This window comes from Ixodes scapularis, unplaced genomic scaffold, assembly GCF_016920785.2.
Source record: "Ixodes scapularis isolate PalLabHiFi unplaced genomic scaffold, ASM1692078v2 PGA_scaffold1__304_contigs__length_218370807, whole genome shotgun sequence".
Taxonomy (NCBI): domain Eukaryota; kingdom Metazoa; phylum Arthropoda; class Arachnida; order Ixodida; family Ixodidae; genus Ixodes; species Ixodes scapularis.
The window spans coordinates 131,119,301-131,138,598 of NW_024609846.1; the positions used below are offsets into that span (position 1 = coordinate 131,119,301).

General features: G+C 43.2%; 1 protein-coding gene across 1 annotated transcript; it reads left to right on the forward strand.

The window, feature by feature from the left end:
• The first annotated feature begins 13,301 nt into the window (after positions 1 to 13,301).
• On the forward strand, positions 13,302 to 15,014 carry LOC121835826. Its single transcript, XM_042290332.1, has 5 exons — positions 13,302 to 13,413; positions 13,489 to 13,566; positions 14,079 to 14,406; positions 14,503 to 14,854; positions 14,916 to 15,014. Exons 1-5 carry the CDS (start codon positions 13,302 to 13,304, stop codon positions 15,012 to 15,014), a joined length of 969 nt encoding a protein of 322 aa, XP_042146266.1.
• The last annotated feature ends 4,284 nt before the right edge of the window (positions 15,015 to 19,298 follow it).

Here is a 19,298-nt window from a genome sequence, read left to right on the forward strand (position 1 = left end):
GGAACCCGATGCGCCATGCACTTTACCCTCCATCCTCGCAAACGCGCACAAAAAAAAAAAAAAAAAATGTTATTTTTGTTAGTTGCTTGAGGCGGCTCGGCTCGCGTGTTGCTCATGGCGACACGGCGGCTTTGCTTGCGTCTTTGTAGTTTGTCTTCCGTCGCTTCGCACCTTTTTTCGTTTCTTGTCGTCATTTTACAACGGTGTCAGTGAAGTATTGCTGCGAATTTGCGAGGATGTCTACCCAGCTGACGAAGCTTCGGACGATGATAACATGTCCAGAAGTTCTGACGGTGATGAAGTGTTTGGCATCGCCCCGTGATTTAGCTGAGAGTGATGCAAATAAAGGTTTTTTTCTTTCTTTTGCCCAAAATTTCCCCTGTTCTTAAAAATAAAAAAAAAGATCGACCTATATTTCAATTCTTTTTTTTTTTTTTTTTTTTTGTTCTGGGTGGATCCAATAAATAGGGTTCGACCTATTTTCGAGTAAATACGGTAACTTTAATTTTTATTTTGGGTTACGTCGGACGCAACTCGAATGCTTGACAGTTACGTTGGGCGTAACTTTAATTTTTATTTCGGGTTCCGTCGGACGTAACGTTAGACACTCCGTTACACTTAAGGAAAATAGGGGCTGCTGGTTCATCATATAAAGTTATAAACCAACCATTTGTGTTTAAAGGAGCTCTGCAACGATATTCAATTGGAATGTTTTTCTCTCTACACGAGCTTACTGGCACACCTGGGGCTCAAGGATGCTCACACGCAACGCCACTGCCCAAGAAACTCCTTTGTTGCGGCGTAATTTCAAGGACAAAATCGATCATTTTCATTCAATCTCTCCTTTGCAAAATTTGATGACGTCACTCGGGGATCGCAGTACACCCAAGTGACGATATTTGAATGCGGTTCATAGATTGGACCCGAGCATTGCGTGGGCACTCGACTTGGGCTCGTGACAATTGCTAGCTCGAGAAGCATTCGGGTTCTGACCCGTGTCCAATCGCTGCAACGACGACAACAGCCGAGCCATAACAATGCCTGGAACTCAGCGCGTGTCCTGCGCTTTGCCAACCCCAGCGCGTGGCTATGATCAACACTGGCGGCATATAATCGGCTCCAGATCACTTGGCCGCTTGTTCTGGCTGCGAGTTGAGGGGGTGAACGCTGCTCTTTTTTCTTAAAATTTTTTCTGGGACTTCTATTGCGTGGAGTGAAAAACGAACGCGTGTTTCATAGGTCATTAACGTTAGGGATCCGTTTTAAGCGGTATTTGCGCAAAGTACAAAAATTGTTGCATAGCTCCTTTAATTAAAATGCATCACTGACCTCAAAAAAAAAAAAAATACTGCTATCCTAGAGTTTATGCTATAGGAATGTAGCGCTTCAGATAAATTTGTTAATTTTTACTTTTAGTCCCTGCCCCCTCCAGATACAACATCTGGCCTAAAGCAGTGTTCCGGATCTCCTCCCAAGACCTCAGGCGGGTCGTCATTCAATCCATGAGTCGGCGGCGTCTCATGGGCGTGTTGCTGGTGCTTACTGGATGGTGCTACCGAGGGAAAAGTGGTCGTGCTTGGGCAAGGCAAGTATGGCCGCCGTAAGTATAGATATTGTTTTTACCTTTGCTCGAATCCACTTTTAAGAAATGCGCAGTTCGCATGTGTGCATCTCTCAATGTTTCCACAGTCGGCTGTTTTTTTTTTGTTTTTTTTTAGTGCTCTAACTCTGTCAGCGCTAGTTTCTCTAGATCATGCAAATGGGATGCAACACTAAACCACATATGCTCTCGCAACAAACAGTGCTGTGCAGAAGCACAGTGGAATTTACTCTAGCTTTATAATGCAGCACAAAATGGTTGACTCCAAGTATAGCTACTTTTGTGACTCTGTTTAACCAAAAGCTCTGCCGAAACAAACTTGCCGCCTTATAGGTAGTGCAAAAGAACCTCGCGTGCCTAACCTGGAGAAGGGCTTTTTTTTTCATAGGTCAATTTTTCCTTAAACCAATACCTTCAGCCTCCTTGAAATGTTAACATTATGTGACACACGGAAGAACAGTAAACTCTTTAATGTTGGCGAACCTTTAATTTTCGCGGCCTTTAATTTTGCAGAATTCAGTGGCTGCGATTATGTCCTCTGTGACCGATTCGAGAAGAAATAGGGGCCACGAAGATAAGGGGGTTTTACTGTACATCGGAGGAAAGAGGAAGTCACTTATGTTTGTATGCAGGAGTAAAACCAACAACAACAATCATGGTGTCGACACTTTGTAAGCCTATCTGTGTCTATTGAATGATATCAATTTTGTTTTAGTTCGTTAAACATTGTTGCCTGTACATTGTGGGATGTCGTCTTCAACACGAGCAGTGGTTTTCTTCTCAAGCAGGCAGCATGGACGCGTGCCGCAGCACAACATAGTTCATTTGCAGGTGGTACCGCAGGTTGAAGGATGATTGGCACAATATGGGGGAATCACAATTCAATGTTCTACCTCGGGCGTAGACAAGATTTGCTTATTCTAAATTATTTTGTCTAAAAATCTGGGATTTGCGATGAATGTACCCGCATGGTTGGAAGGGCCAGACAAGCCTTGTGAGCGCTTCATTTTCTAGCGTCTCAGTCCTGAACCCACTCACGCACCACATGTGTAGATGTTCCGATAGGTGGGAGCACTTATTTGGAAAATGGTGAATGGCAACTGTTATCTTTATCAGACTTCTGTATTATGGTCAAAGTTGGACTGCATATTTGCAATACTTTTTCTCACTTAAAAATATGTCATACTAAAATATGTAGAATAGCCGATGACAAAAAGAGAATGGCTGGGCGTCCTCCAGCACGTGCTTGTGCTTTTCACCCCACTTTGGACAGATGTGCTTGCTCCAGGCTCATGAGGCGCTGAAACGTCATCGAAGGTAGCAGACGGGCTGGTGGTGGAACAACGGAGACTTCTCCCTGCCTTTCTCATGCTGTCAGTGAGCGTGTACCTCTATACTCTAACTTAGCTTAACCTGCACAGAGCTGAGGAGAATAGGCTTGGCGAGTGCCCTTACTGCATATGCTGAGGTAGAATAGCCGAGGTACAGCTGGGGCACTTTCTGAATCAAGAACATTGTGTATCTTACCTTCAAAAACACATCATTTTGGGGGTGCAAAAGGAATTGTAAGGCATATCTTTGTTTGTATTGTCCTATTACGCATCGCAGGCACGTAGCCAGGGGGAAGCTTATAAAACCCGCCCCCCCCCCCGATATCTTCCATTTTGCATGGGTCCTCCTTTCCCCCCTCCCCCTCATACAGCGTTTTGTCATGAGGGGGCCCCCCCTGAAACAAAATCCTGGCTACGTGCCTGACGCATCGACTCCAACTTAATGCGGAGTCAACCCACCCTGTTGATAAATTTAATGCCTGCCAGGTAATTTGTTTTGCATTCAGTTAATATATCAGTATTCAGTTAGGTATCCCAAGTCATTAGTCGTTGAGATGCAGTCTCTCTGCAAGTCAGTCATGTTTAACATTCATAAAACTGCTTGTCAAATAATGGCACTGTCGAGGACATGTACTCGGCTAGAGCGATCATTGTGCACAAGCTGGTCGTGTGGTTACAGGCAGCAAACATCCCAGTTGGAACATCTTACCTCGCAATGTAGCTGAAGACTAGTTCAGGGCCCCACTCACAAACGTCTATACTTTGCATCTCTTTTAAGCTGGACCACTTTTAACACTACAAGCCATTGCAGCAAAAACAGTGTGAGACATGATTATAAGCTCGACGTACCATGGCATCCAACTAGAAGGTCACATGGCTTGCAGCTTCTGCCGTGGTTAACTTTAAACTGAGATAGTTTGGAATAATGCTCCCGGTTTTTAGTGTTGCCCGGCACGGTTAACAATTTGGGGATATAGTGCTGCATTGAAAAATCTGCATTCGTGACTGTATCACCTTATGAATGCATACTAGCTATTAAACTCTCCATTCTGCAGAGAAATGAAATGCACTTTGCTTCCAAGTGCAGCTACTTCTGAAACTGCATGGTATGAAGCACCTTATGGCTGCAAGCTCTGACCGATCTTGTTCTTTGGTCTTCGCAGGCCCATTGCAGGGAGTCACTCCGAGAGCCTCACCAGAGGTTCCTGCCCGTGGTCGTTCTAAATTTTTTTGTTGTAGGTATGCATCCTTTCTGTCTTTCCCTTAATTGTACTCGGGCGTTTTCTTTTCATTGTCGCAGATTTGCCTCAAAATTGGTTCAGCACAAAAATGGATGCTGTACAACTGTATCCCACATATTTTGTTCAAGATAACTTTTCTTTGCGAAAGTTAGATTTTTTTTTATGAAGGTTAGTCTTTTTTTGTTTTTATTCACAAATTTATTTGAGTTTCCATGGGCAACAACGTTATGCCAAGGGCAAGGACAAGTTCACTGCTCTAACTTGTTCTCAACTGATTGAAAGAAATTTTGTGTTAATGTCGTGAAACCTCTTTCCAGCACTTGCTTTGCAGCATGGAAACAAATTATACATGGGACATACTTTTCTTTAGACTGCTTGTTCATTCTGCAGGTCTGCCTTCTATAGATGTCGTGCTACTGGAGAGCAGGCGAATTCGATTGTTGGTTTTGCCATTGCTTTTTTTTTTAGGCGTTGTCTGTTTTGACTAGTTAGCTGAAAATAATGATCTAGTACCCTTTAGTCAGTAAAATAGATAGTGTGTGCTGCTGTTAGTGTCAAGTAGAGATGCACGCTTTTTAGGCATTTTGCGCAGAGTGGTACCCATTTTTATTGGTTAGCCTCTTGGTGCGCCAACTAAACTCTTTCTATCCAGACACCTGCCCCTTGCTTTTATTTGGCAGGCTTTGGCAATAAAATAATACAGTGTTATTCCTCGGTGGCTTAAAAACCTAAAGAAAGAAGTTTCTTCATGTTTAAACGCAAAGTTTTATAAAGGCAGAAATGAATTAAGCCAGTAGCAGACGACACATAGCCTCAACAGTGCTCCGCGCCAACAGCGTTGCGTCAAAATAGCGGTCGTCTCCTTTTTGCTGCCTTCTCTCTCCCTCCTTCGGCGCTCTCCTCCCTTTCCTCCTTTCCGCCACCTTTGTCACCACACCCACTGGCTAAACTCTCCCACTATACGGCTCTGCATTGCAATAGTAGTTTTTTTTTATAGTCTTTAGAGTTAAATGTGAATATTTGACAGAAATCTTCTGGTTGGGGTGAAAGAGGGTTAAATGAATGCATTTGATCATTTGCCTTAATTCGGTACCCATCATTTCAAGGCCTGTGTGGCCTTGTCCTGGGGTGTGTCTATGACTGTGGCTGTGAAGGAGCAGTTTTTTAATAGGTGCACATACAAAGTATAAAAACAAAAGGATCTATGTGCTGATCACGAAAGAATATGCTAGCCATTCTAATGTAGCTCTGCCAAGTACTTGATTGTGATTTGTTTTTATTTCCAGCTACTTGGTTGCCTCAAGATCTGGAGATCCTAGTGGCCACAAGCTTGGACTCAATCTTCTTCTGTGGTCCGGCCAGGACCATGGGGGAGGTAATCCCAGCAACAAGAGCATCACAGTATCTCCCTGCCTGTGACTTTCGATTAGCATCACGACAAGGGAGTCCTCATGCCACCAAGTGTTAGGTATGCTACTCGAAATAAGCATTCTTACCTCTTCTTGAAGTGAAACAGCAAAAGCACTACTAAGCCTAAAATGCAAAAAACGTTCAAATCTCGGGTTGGATGGAGTTCCAATTACAAAAAGGCGTCTGCAGACATGATTCACATGTGAACTTAAAGCCCACGGATGTAGGTTCGACAGAGTCACAGAAATAACTTCCCGCAGATGGCTTCGCTAGTGCTATACGCAAACAAATTCTTAAAATAATCATTGTGTTACGTTGGTGTCATCAATCTTATGTACCTACCCCACCCAGCAGTCGGGAGATGTGAAATATAAAAAAAATGGGAACTTGCACATTGTCAGCTCTGCAAAGATAATATATTGAACCGAGCATAGCACGTTCAACTTAAGAAAGCAATTCAGTGCAGGCCTAGTTTTAAGCTTCACATATTTGTTATTGCCCTTCATAATGAAGTAAAAACTGCTTAAGTTGTGGCCCACTACAGGCTTTCTATTAGTGTTAAAAAGTGTTAAGTCAGTTTAAACAGCTCGCTCCAAATATTTTCTTGAAATGCATAGGTTTATGGAAATTATTATGTGGATGTTTGCAGACAGTCATGGTGAGACCAATCTTTAGTGCCAAGTGTTCCACTTATTCAGAGTTGGTTGAGTCTGTAAATATTGTAGGTCGCAAATTAAATTTTTATAGTATGCAATGGGCACAATCATCCGTAATGACTAGCTCTACCTAGGGGAACTTCATACGTTTACTACGGCAAGATGGTTTCGCAAAACTAAGTATTTAGTTTATTCAACTCCTGCACTAACCTTATCTCTAGAAACTTTTTATATTCTTTACGATGCTGAGTTAGGATTCTGGAAGTAGTTTTTCTAGAACTACGCTAGACATTTCCAGTTGATAATTTTTCTCGCAAAGCATTCGAGAGAGCCAAACCCTGTAATATACGGATGGAATTCCAGAATGATGCGACTGGCAGTTTGAAACATTCGGCACTGTAACAGTAACAATGACATGTCACTTGCCTATGTAATGCTCATTGTCGCAGATCAAACTGCTTTTTCCGTCTGCACTCATTTTCAGTGGACTCATTCAGCGAACTCGCACCCGAGACTGCAGCGCTGGGTTCTGCGAAGTAATTTGCATGAATATAGATGCAACAGGTTTCTTTGAGCGTGCGTCTAACACGTATTCTTCATATTGAATCTGCTACTGTATTCATGACCATGTCCTTAATTGTATCCACATTCCAGCTTATTTTTATTTTGACATTTGAGTTTTCTTCAGTACTTTTCTCAACATCTGTGCTTGTTGGGCCGTACTCAAGACCATACATCTTGTCTTTCACTTATACATCAATATATAAAACTGTTGATGCCGAGTGAGAATTCAAGGTACCGAATCTGTCGTGCCAGTTAAATAAGAACCAATAAAAAGCCCTACAAAGGAAATTTTGTTAAAGGAGGCTGTATAAGCACTAGAATAGCACATGCCATGCTAAAAAAAAAAATACAAATTCTTGTTAGGTATGCAAGGATGACACTGCTGTGCTGTTTCTGATGTGTCACAACAAAAATCAGTGCCATACAGTGTTCCTTATGGAAGTACAAACTGTCGAATTCAAAGCCCAGAAGTTTTATTCAAGAATGTTCCTCAATACAAATGTATTTAGAGATCTGAGCCACTGACTCATACATGACTATGTGGCGAACATTCATTTTCATGTGCATTATAGTTTACAAGGTCTAGTCTGCATTGATTTATTGCATTCATGCTGAAACTGGGAGGGGTTCTCTGGGTATGAATAAAGATATAAACATTTCTTAAAATCAAAACATTTGAGAACAGACTATACGGCTCTGCATTGCAGTAGTAGTTTTATTTGTAGTCTTTACAGTTGAATGTGAATATTTGACAAAAGTCTCTCAGGTTGGGGCGAAAGAGGGTTAAATGAATGCATTTGATCATTCGCCTTAATTCGGTACCCATCATTTTAACGCCTACGTGGCCTTGTCCTGGGGGGTGACTATGACTAAAATAAGAGGATCTATGTGCTGATCACGAAAGAATATGCTAGCCATTCTAATGTAGCTCTGCCAAGTACGTGATTGTGATTTGTTTTTATTTTCAGCTACTTGGGTGCTTGATCTGGAGATCCTAGTGGCCACAAGCTTGGACTCAATCTTTTTCTGTGGTCTGGCCAGGACCATGTGGGAGATAATCCCAGCAACAAGAGCATCGCAGTATCTCCCTGCCTATGACTTTCGATCAGCGTCACGACAGGGGAGTCCTCGTGCCACCAGGTGTTAGGTATGCCACTTGAAATAAGCATTTTTCTTACCTATTACTAGAACAGCAAAAGCACTACTAAGCCTAAAATGCAAAAAAAATATTCAAATCCTAGGTTGGATGGAGTTCCAATTACAAAAATGAGTCTGCAGACATGTTTAACATGTGAACTTAAAGCCCGCGGATGTAGGTTCGACGGTGCCACAGAAAAACTTCCCGCAGATCGCTTTGCTCGTGCTATACCCAAACAAATTCTTAAAATAATTATTGTGTTTCGTTGGTGTCATCAATCTTATGTCCCTACCACACCCAGCAGTCGGGACATGTGAAATATAAAAAAACAGGAACTTGCACTTTGTCAGCTCTGCAAAGATTTATACAGTAAACAGAGCATAGCACGTTCAGCTTAAGAAAAAAATTCAGTGCAGGCCTATATTCATGGTTCACATATGTGTAATTGCTCTTCATAACGAAGGGAAAACTGCTTAAGTTGTGGCCCACTACAGGCTTTCTATTAGTGTTAAAAAGTGTGGTAGAAAACAAGATTGCGCTTGGAAGACGGGGACATAGGAAGGACAGACACAACAGAGCGCTAACATTCAACTGATTTAATTCATGAACCTCAGCGTAGAAACGGACTTTGTCACCGCACCACATCACAACCAATCCGTTCTGCCACGGACCGCAAGTACGCCAACTCCTTATCCGCCAAGTCAATTGACGCCATACTGACACAACTTGTGCCGGAACTATTTATAGTGTCAGCCTCCATAATCTCGCTAACAGTCCTATCTTTGTGCCTCTCAAGAACAGTAGACGAAGCAAACAATTGTTTGCACCCGCAGTCATGACAGTGACACGACAGATCATCACTGCGAGTGCAAACCATTATTTGCTTTGTCTACTGTTCTTGCTAGGCACAAAGATATGACTGTTAGAGAGATTATGGAGGCTGATGCTATAAATAGTTCTGGCACGTGTTGTGTCAGTGTGGCGTCAATTGACTTGGCGGATAAGGAGTTGGCGTACTTGCGGTCCGTGGCAGGGCCACGGATTGGTTGAGATGTGGTGCGGTGACGTTTTTACGCTGAGGTTCTTGAATTAAATCAGTTGAAAGTTAGCACTCGGTGGTGTCTGTCCTTCCTATGTCCCCGTCTTTAAACCGCAATTATGTTTTCTAACGTACCGTACGAACTTGCCCAACAATCAGCACTTGTTAAAAAGTTCTATTGTGTTTTAAGCAGCTCGCACCAAATATTTTCTTGAAATACATAGGTTCATGAAAATTATTATGTAGATGTTGGCAGACAGTCATGGTAAGGCCAATCTTTAATGCCAAGTGGTCCACTTATTCAGAGTTAATTGAGTTTGTAAATATTGTAGGTCGCAAATTAAATTTTTATGGTATGCAATGGGTACAATTATCTGTAACGACTAGCTCTACCTAGGGGAACTTCATACGTTTACTACGGCAAGATGGTTTCGAAAAACAAAGTATTTAGTTTATTCAACTCCTGCACTAACCTTGTCTTTAGAAACTTTTTATATTCTTTGCGATGCTGAGATAAGATTCTGGAAATAGTTTTTCTAGAACTACTTTAGATATTTCCAGTTCATCATTTTTCTCGCAAAGCATTCGAAAGAGCCAAACCCTGTAATGTACGGAGAGAATTCACAGAATGATGCGACTGACAGTTTGGAACATTCGGCACTGTAACAGTAATAATGACATGTCACTTATGTAATGCTCATTATCGCAGATCAAACTGCTTTTTCCATCTACACTCATTTTCAGTAGACTCATCCAGCGAACTCCCACCTGAGACTGCAGCGCTGGGTTCTGCAAAGTAATTTGAATGAATAATGATGCAACAGGTTTCTTTGAGCATGCGTCTAACACATATTCTTTATATTGAATCTGCTAAGTGTATTCATGACCATGTCCATAATTGTATCCACATTCCAGCTTATTTTTATTTTGACATTTGAGTTTTCCTCAGTACTTTTCTCAACATCTGTGCTTGTTGAACCATACTCAAGTCCATACATCTTGTCTTTCGCTATTACATTAATATATAAAACTGTTGATGCCGAGTGAGAATTCAAGGTACCGAATCTGTCGTGCGAGCTAAATAAGAACCAATAAAAAGCTATACAAAGGAAATTCTGTTAAAGGAGGCTGTATGGGCATTAGAATAGCACATGCCATGCTAAAATAAAAAATACAAATTCTTGTTAGGTATGCAAGGATGACAGTGTTGTGCTGTTTCTGATGTGTCACAAAAAACAAAAAAAAATCAGTGCCATACAGTGTTCCTTATGGAAGTACAAACTGTTGAATTCGAAGCCCAGAAGTTTTATTCAAGAATGTTCCTCAATACAAATGTATTTTGAGATCTGAGCCACTGACTGATACATGACTATGTGGCAAACATTCATTTTCATGTGCATTATAGTTTACTAGGTCTAGTCTGCATTGATTTATTGCATTCATGCTGAAACTGGGAGGAATTCTCTGGGTATGAATAAAGAGATAAACATTTCTTGATATCAAAACATTTGAGAACGGACAAAAGGAAGGATCTGGGAACGGTATCTTAGATTCTCCTTTTTCTTACAGTACATGTAATGTTCACTTTGTTTCACCTGATGCATTTAGTTTTTAGCGCAGCTGTTAGCACCCGTTTCCGCGTTTCGCGGCGTCGCTGTCGGCGTAACCGCCCAACTAAACTTGGCAGGAAATTGAATTAATGTTGTGGTCATGTGACGTTAATATTTCCGCTAAGTCTAGCTGAGAAACTGAGTGTTTTTATGGATGACGTGACACGGTCATGCGACGTCATTTTCCCCACTACTTTTAGCGGAAAAACTGCATTTGTGTTGAGGTCATGTGACATCAATTTCCGCACTAAATTTATTGGGAAACTTAACCCGCTAAATTTAGTGGGGAAATTTCCCCCTAAATGGGAGGGAGCAGAAGAGGAGGAGGGGAGGGGAAGGAGGGGCATACCCTCCCATCTTCCTCTTCGAGAGCTGTACTGTATTTTCTCATTACAGAGAATTGTAAACGTCTCATATTTCATCTCATGTTTTTTCAACTTTTATATTGCAGGTGCACTTGCAGCACAAATCTGGGTTGTGCTGATCCTCTACGCACAAGTTAGGAACTCCTGAGTGACAAGAGTGGGAGTTTGGTCTGACAGCTCAAGGGACACCATTGTTCAGTATTGAATTTTTAATTATCTTCTTTTGAGCAAAGTTAAGCTTTGCTGCATGCAGTTCTTCTAAAAATAAATACCTGCAACCAAATTTACCAGGTCACGACATTTTGCCTCTGCTCTTAGTGCTCCTGGTGAGCCTCGGATGAGAGCTTACTGGGGTGCAAACATCATAATTGTTTGAAACCACTCACTGATGTAGAGATGATTGACATCCAGCATTCCAATGAAACGCTGGATATCCACAAGTCTTTCTTGAACAATGCAAGCGGGAAAGGAACCATACAATCATATTGTATTGGGGGACATTCTACAGAGTGTTTTTTTGTATATTTTACAGATTTTTTAAAAAAAAGCCGTAAAAGCTACATTTACGCAGTCTGTACACGTGAATTATATGGCCAGGGCGGCATAGTATAAAAGGCTAATTTGTAATGATCAGTCGGCTTATTACAGAGATGTGCCAGACTTCTTTCAGAAAACTAGATGGAGGTTCATTCTCGCGTGGTTTTATCCCGCGAATCTGAATATCCCGTTCGTTTTCCACAAAGATATAACTAAACGTAAGAAAACACAAAAAAAACATCCTACCAATAGTGACATCGTAAGAAGACCTTTCAGCCGCCAAGTGTATGTCGCTTAAGGGCCGCGCGTCCAGTCGCAAGTTTTCTAGGTATATTCTCCCGCATTGGCACCAGTCGTGACACATTTTTCTGCCCCTTTAAAAAATAGCATGTGCGTGCATAGCTTTCATAGGCACTGAAGATGCGTGAACAAAGATTTTGAAAGCTGCTCTTGTGACGTCCCTCTCTAGGGAAGTGCTTTCAAAGCGCTTTAAAAATGACTCTATGCAGCCTCGATTAATTAAATTAGCAAATAATTTTGATATTTGAGATTCTGGAGGTCAAATGAAGAAGATTTAAAAGTGTTTTCTCAAATACAAAACCGCTTTAGCCTCTCTCTAAGTATAGTATGTTCCTAAAATTTTTAATCAGTGAAAATAGACCCATGGTTCCATTTAGAAACTTCTAAGCATCATCAAAACACACTAAATCAATTTTCTTTGTGAAGATATAAGACAAGAGCAGCATTTTATGGTGTTCTAAAAGAATGGTCAATTTGGACGCGTTTCCAGACTTCGGTTTCTTACCAGAGCGCATCTTTGCACCTACGGTCCTGCTGCCCGGTGGCCGCAGTGCGAAGCCGCCCCCTCGCCTCCCTCGTAGGATGGAGGGAAGCAAGGCGCACGTGTGTTGCGCGTCTAAGCCCCTGGGAAACAGGACCGTGGGCGCAAAGATGAGCTCTGATAAGAAACTGAAACCCAGAAACTCGTCCAAATAAAGCATTTTTACAGAACGCGTAAAATGCTACCCCTGCATTATATCCTTCTAAAAAGAGTTGATTTTGTGGTTTTCAGTGACTCAGCAAGTTTCAAATAGAAACCATAGTTTCATTTTCACTAATTAAAAAGTTAATTAACAAATTGTATTTAATTATCTGACTGATCGTTACGACTAGGTCCCTATACTACGTACGCCTGGCCATATAACTCTCCTGCACAAATCGCATTAATTTAGCTTTCACGGCCTTTCTAAACATATATGTAAAGCTTAAAACTAAATTGCCGTGTACAACAGTGAAAAGGCGAAACCACCATGTTGGAGCCATATGGCTCCAACATGCCGGTATCGCCTTTTCGCTGGTATAGGATGTCCCATATTACGTTATCCATGTATGGTTCCGTCCGCCTACGTGGTTCCTCAAAAATCCACTACGCCGGTATAGGATGTCCCATAATACGACACGCTTGTATGGTTCCGCCTACCTGTATCGTTCCGCCGTAATCCAATATACTGGAGCTGCCTTTTCGCTTGTATAGGATGTCCCATATTACGGTTACGCTTGTATGAGCCTTTTCCATCATCTTTCCATCATCGATATTTTCCAACAGGGCAAGCCCATGTAAACACAAGAATCTGTAGTTCCCTAGTGCTTGCTCATTTTTAAATGTCCCCAGTTCATGACTGTGAGATGATTGGCTGGAGTTATACATGCAACGAAAATTGACATTTCCGTTCTGTATTTTAGGTACAAAAGAGCGCAGGCACGAAAATCGGCGCAGACCGCTCGTGGTCGGCCACTTTTGCTCTCTGGCATGGATGCCAGGAAGGAGAGCACACTCATCTCGACCGAGGACCTGGCCCCTGCAAGTCCACTGCTCGTGGAGGCTGCCAAGCCTGCACTGGAGGACTGCTGCTGCACCTCGGGTAGGTCCGGGGGCGATCCCATGGCACCGCATCATTTCTTAAATGGAACTCATCTGTTCAATTATGCCTCTGCAGAAGACCTAGCTGTCGAAGAGGACATGCCGGGCGAAAACGAGGAAACAGAGAGGTCCCCAGATTGTGGCCTTGGATCAGGTTTGTAGCAGTTTCAGGCATGCTTAGGATTGATAGGTTACAGTCACAGGCTTCTAAACTAACAGAAAGAAAGATGAAGTCATATCCAACATACCCTTCTCAAGCTAACATTTTTTTTACTTAATTTTGCGTAACCTGTAGTGTTGCAAGTATATTTAGCATATGATAGGTTTCTCGCAAGTGTGGTTAACAAGCTTTTGTGCCTTAGTGACACATTCCCTTTGATAATAAAAACACTGCGATACTGTCCCCATTCTCCAAACCCATCTACTACTACTTCTTGTTCCGATTGCGTTCTTGCCCAACTAGTGCTTTGGTATTCTGAGTGCGCCTTATTGGCTTTCGAAGTTTAGACCATCATCGCCACATATACGGAAACTTTTGGAGGCATATTGTATTCGAAAGCTTTGTAGCCGCACAAATTTTAATATGATTAGGAGTATCTTTTACAGCCTGCAGCAGGGTGTTGAGAAGGTGCAGTTATAACCATACCAATCTCAACAATATTACAGAAATGCAGGATTGTGGCCAAACAACAGACATCACCCTGCAATCTATGGCCCTCCTAGAAGATGAAAATCGGCAGCTGATGTCAGATCTGAGAGACGCAAGAGCAAAACTTGCAGCTCATTGCCTGGATGAGGACGCCTTCCAGGAAAACAAGGACATGGTCCCTTTCTACACTGGCCTTCCTAACTTTGCAATTCTGTTAGCCGTTTTTCAGCTCATCCAACGTCGAGTGAGCCACAACGATCGCAATTGCCTGACAAAGTTTCAGGAGATGATTGTATTCCTGATCCGCCTGCGTCTGAACACTCCACTGCAAGACTTGGCGTACAGGTATGGGTGTTTTCAATTATTTTGGTGACTGAAAATAAACCAAAGCACGAAAAGCCCCTCTTATCTTGTCATCTTGGTAACCAAACGATTATGCAGGTTCCAGGTATCGCAGCCCACCATCTCAAGGATAGTCGACAGGTGGCTGGAAGCTGCGTTCACGTCAATGGCCAGTGGGGTTGCTTGGCTTCCGAGAAACGTTTTGCGAGAGACTATGCCAATGGCTTTTCGCGAGACGTTTGGCACACGAGTGGCGGTGGTGCTGGACTGTTTTGAGGTGTTTATAGCTCGGCCATCGTCTCTTCTCACGAGGGCGCTGACATGGTCGAGCTATAAACATCACAATACAGTGAAGTACCTAATCGGTATCGCCCCACAGGGTTTAATTACATTCATATCGAAGGGTTGGGGAGGACGAACAAGTGACAAGTATTTGACAGAGAATTGTGGGGTACTGGACAATCTGCTTCCAGGTGATTCAGTGCTAGCTGACCGGGGCTTTACGATTGCAGGCTCAGTTGGCATGTACTGCGCACGCTTGGAAATTCCTGCCTTCACAAGAGGCCGGCCACAACTGGCACCTTCTGCGGTTGAGGCAACACGAAAGCTAGCAAACGTCCGTATTCATGTTGAAAGAGTAATTGGGCTGATACGAAGAAAATACACGATCCTGAAGAGCACTATTCCATCAGAGTTACTGGTTGCTCGAGACGGCACAAACACGGGGCTGGACAAGATTGTTCTTGTATGTGCTGCCTTGACTAACCTGTCAGCACCTATTGTACCCTTTGGGTGATGTATACATTACCACTGCCTCATTGGCTGTGCTGTTCAGAGTTGCCTTCATGTAACGTTATACAAACGAATTATACATTCCACATTTAAAAGGCAACTCTGCTCCATTTTTCAATTTTCAGGTTACTAACTGGTTTTGGTAGACTCGGCGTCGCTGAATCGCCAAGTATATTTTTTATTTGTGATGAATGAATGAAATAAACAGCTCAACAAATGATTATAAATTGCAAACTCGTCATTCTTTGTCTTGTTTACCAGAGTTAATTTGTAGTGATCATGGCATTAGGAACAACATACTTCAAGCACATAAGGGGCAATCAGTGTCAAATATATTTAGATCTAAATAAACTCACTTCTCACAGCTTACATTTTGAGCGGAACCAGCTGAATATACAATTATCGGAGCATTCATACAAATGAGAGGAGACGGAAAATGTGCATTCCACTGCTCGACTACCAACTGTTTTAATGGTAAACTACTTTTTTTCTTATTACTATTGTTTGTTCTGTTTGTAGCTGAAGAAAAGGAAAAAGAACAAACAAAAGTAGTCGAAGAAAACGAAGTTCATCATTAAAACAGTTGGTAGACCAGCAGTCAAAAGCACATTTTCTATCTCTCCTCTGTAGGAATGCTCTGATAATTGTATGTTCAGCTGATTCAAGTCAAAATTCTTAGTGACTTCAATTATAGGGCATGAAACTTCAGGAGCAGAGCAAACACTGTTAAAAAAGTTCCAAGCTACAAGGGCACACAAAAACATTTCAGCAGGCATGTTAAATCTACTGTTCACAGGAAGTCAACTAAGCACACCTGCTCTTCAATGCACTTGCAGTCATTTTTTGTTCTTGCAGTCCATACAATACCACTTCCGTGCTTTGGGAGCCCTTTTTAGGTTCACACATGCAAAGTGGAACCACTTGTATTCGCACGACACTCCATCACATCGAATCATGTCCCCGGATTCAGGCCCGCTGCAGTGGCAGTATGTGCTGTCGGGTTGACTTTCCTCACTTGCTGCAGCTTCTGCAGCCTGTGATGCTGCCTCAGCATGTCTAGTGCTCCAATACTTGTAGATGAGCTCGGGCAGTAGCACAGACTGAAAGTATTTCCCACAGGAAGCGACAATCTCTTTGCAGAGGCGCTCGTCTCTCACAATTCTGAAGTCTTGAACGTCTTTGGATGTCCACACCACAAAGTCACAGTAGTCTCTGTTGCAAACCAGCATCTGTGTCTGAATCTGGTAATAGTAGCTGTGGTCCTCTAGCAGCATCATGTCATCCCCTTGTTTGTACAGGCAGGAGTTCTTCTGGCCAGGCATTTCCTTGATGAAGTTGTCCCGGAATGTGTAGGGGCACTTAACTTCCAAAACCCCTGGCCCACAGCATGAGCAGTCGATGAGACCATCAGGTGTTGCACCTAGGAATGGGTGCTTGGACGAAATGTGAAGCCCTGAGCGCCTGCACGAGAAGTCCTCATGTAGTCGCACTGCTTTGGCTTCATACGCTTGGAGGGCTTTCGGTTCGTTGTTCCTTCCCCAGGCCACTGCAGGGGACCAGAACTGCGATTCCATTAGATGGCATATCTTCTTAAGCAGTGACTGTGATGGCTGGCTGACAGATGTCTTGCAGACCGTCCTTGCGTTCGATGCGGTAACCCGGCCTGCACGGAAGGAAAACCACTTGGCCGATCCTGCTTGCTCCGTGGTTTGTTCTTGTATCAGGGCTGCAACCTGGAAGCAATACACAAAATGCATTTATACTTACAGATCAATCGGATCAAATGAAGCTTTTCTGTCAACATAACTGGACAATTCAAAGGTTCAAAGGTGTTTATTGGCTAAAACAACCATAAAACAACCATCACCAACGACAAGCCATGCACTACTGTGAGACATTAAAGGGATGCTGAACAGAAATTTGGATTTCAGAAAACAATGTAGGATCAGTAGGCGGGACGCTACAATCCCTACAAGACCACTCGCAAGGCGATATCGCCAATGGACGGCCGTATTTTTAGAAAAAGAGGTCGCGATTGAACAAGGCCAACGACGCGCGTGACGTCAACATATCTCCTTTCCTCCTCTCTCTGCTTTGCCCCCACAAGGCGGCGAGGCGGAGAAGATGTGAGGCCATTACCTCTCCTTCTCGACTCTTCTCGGAGAAACAAGACGTCAACATACCTGTCAAATGCGCCTCCTTTTTTTTTTCTTTTTTTTTTTTAGAAAAATACGGTTATTTGTTTGAGATATTGCTGTATGAGTGATGTTTTGGTATTCGTAGCATCCCATTGCACGCTTCTGCCGAAGTGTTTTGTGGAATCCAGATTTCCGTTTTTACGTAATGATTGTGTGTAGCACCAAGAATATTTTCCTGAGTGGGGAAGCGGGTTTCATGCATAAATTTCTTTAAATTCTGGCAATCAAAGAAGTGCAACATGCAAAATATTCCTTATGTTTAGAAAATGCTAAAATATGGTTCATGTCAATTTTCACCTAAGCGAAAAGATCTGGTAGTAGGAATATTTAATGTGGCTCAGTCAGGGGTGAAAAATTTAAAGGGTGCCCACACTGAAAAAAGTCGCTTGTTTGTAAAAAAAAATATCTGGGAACAGCTACAGTACCTGAGGCTCAACGGCAAGACTGTTGGTGACCTCGGCACACTCCACCACCAGCTCTTCCCATGCAGGCGTCGGATCATGACTTGCGAGGTTTGACAAGATGGCACTGGGAAACTTTGTGGCAAGTGGTACAAATTCATGGGCATATTTTTCGCTGAGAAGCAGAAGTGCAGGGCGACTACCAGCTTGATGGCACCTCTCCAAGAACATCTCCCATTCTTCTTCCGTAACTTTTTCACTGCTCTTCTGAGCAGCCACTGGGGCACGTTCTTCTCCATCCAACCTTCGTTTTTTCATCTCGGAGGACGAAAAGTCCATTTTTGCAATCGGCACGCAGTCGACTACTCGGACATGGGGAGGCAGCCAAGCATTATCTTGGTCCGTGCAGGCTTGATCATTCCGCCTCCTCACCACAGCCTCCATGTAGAACAGGACTGCTCCCACATGAGAGCATGCCTCCCCCAAGCCTGACATGCAGGTACAGTGGGCCACTTGCACCTCGCCATCTGGTTTGACGAGCAGCCAGGGCCTCAGGAGTGCGTCCCTAATGGACTGCGAGTGCCGAACCTGAGATGAACACATTTATAAGTATCAGTTGCGATAGCAGTTGCCGCTCACGAAATAACATTTATAAAGAATCGCCAACGCGATCTTCCCCTTTACATTTACTCAGCTTTCAAACGCGCTACTTTGCGACAAGTCACACTTCCCTCAAGAATCAGTACTTCTTAAAAGGCATACTGTTACAAGCGACGACAGCGTCTAACCCCTTACCTTGCCAACAACTACGATGTTGCCGTCTGGGAGCACCTTCACGAGCGGCTCCTGGACCCAACCACTTGTCAAGTAGTTGTGTGCCTCCAGGGACTTGTATGCCTTGAGCTGATCTCTCGTCAAAAAGCTTGTTGAGTGAACAAGGTAGTCCTTAATATCTGTAAACTGTACTCGAGGGAACAGATTTGCATTGAGCACCAATTCGTCTTGCGTCAAATCCAGGGGGTCGACGCCGTCGCATCGCCGAACTTTGACAAGGTACCGCGCCTTTTCCGGGCCGCTCAGATCGGCCCCGTACTTGCTTAGGCGCATTCTGCGCGAGCCACGGGGACCACGGAATGCTTTCAAACAAACAGAGACAGGTTTTTAAACGGAGGCTCTAAAACAATGAAAGAAAAGCAAGCTACTTCTCGCTCGCGCACGGGTCGTGCTCGCCGCTCAAGCAGGTTCACGAACGATTCGGTGCACCGGCAAAATGGCGCCCGCAGCGCTTGTTGCCAGCACACATGGTGACATTTTTTTGAGTGAATACCACCTATTGGCAGTGGCGCAACTTAAGATATTTCAGTCGCTGCCTTTGGCCTTCGCGGTCTCTGTTCAAACCTTTTAAGAAAAATCTAAACCTTAAAAGAATATAGAACTTCACTACAGTTGCCAAGGTTTTCTTTCCATGCTCGGGGCACCCTATCTGAGGCAATTTCGAGGACTG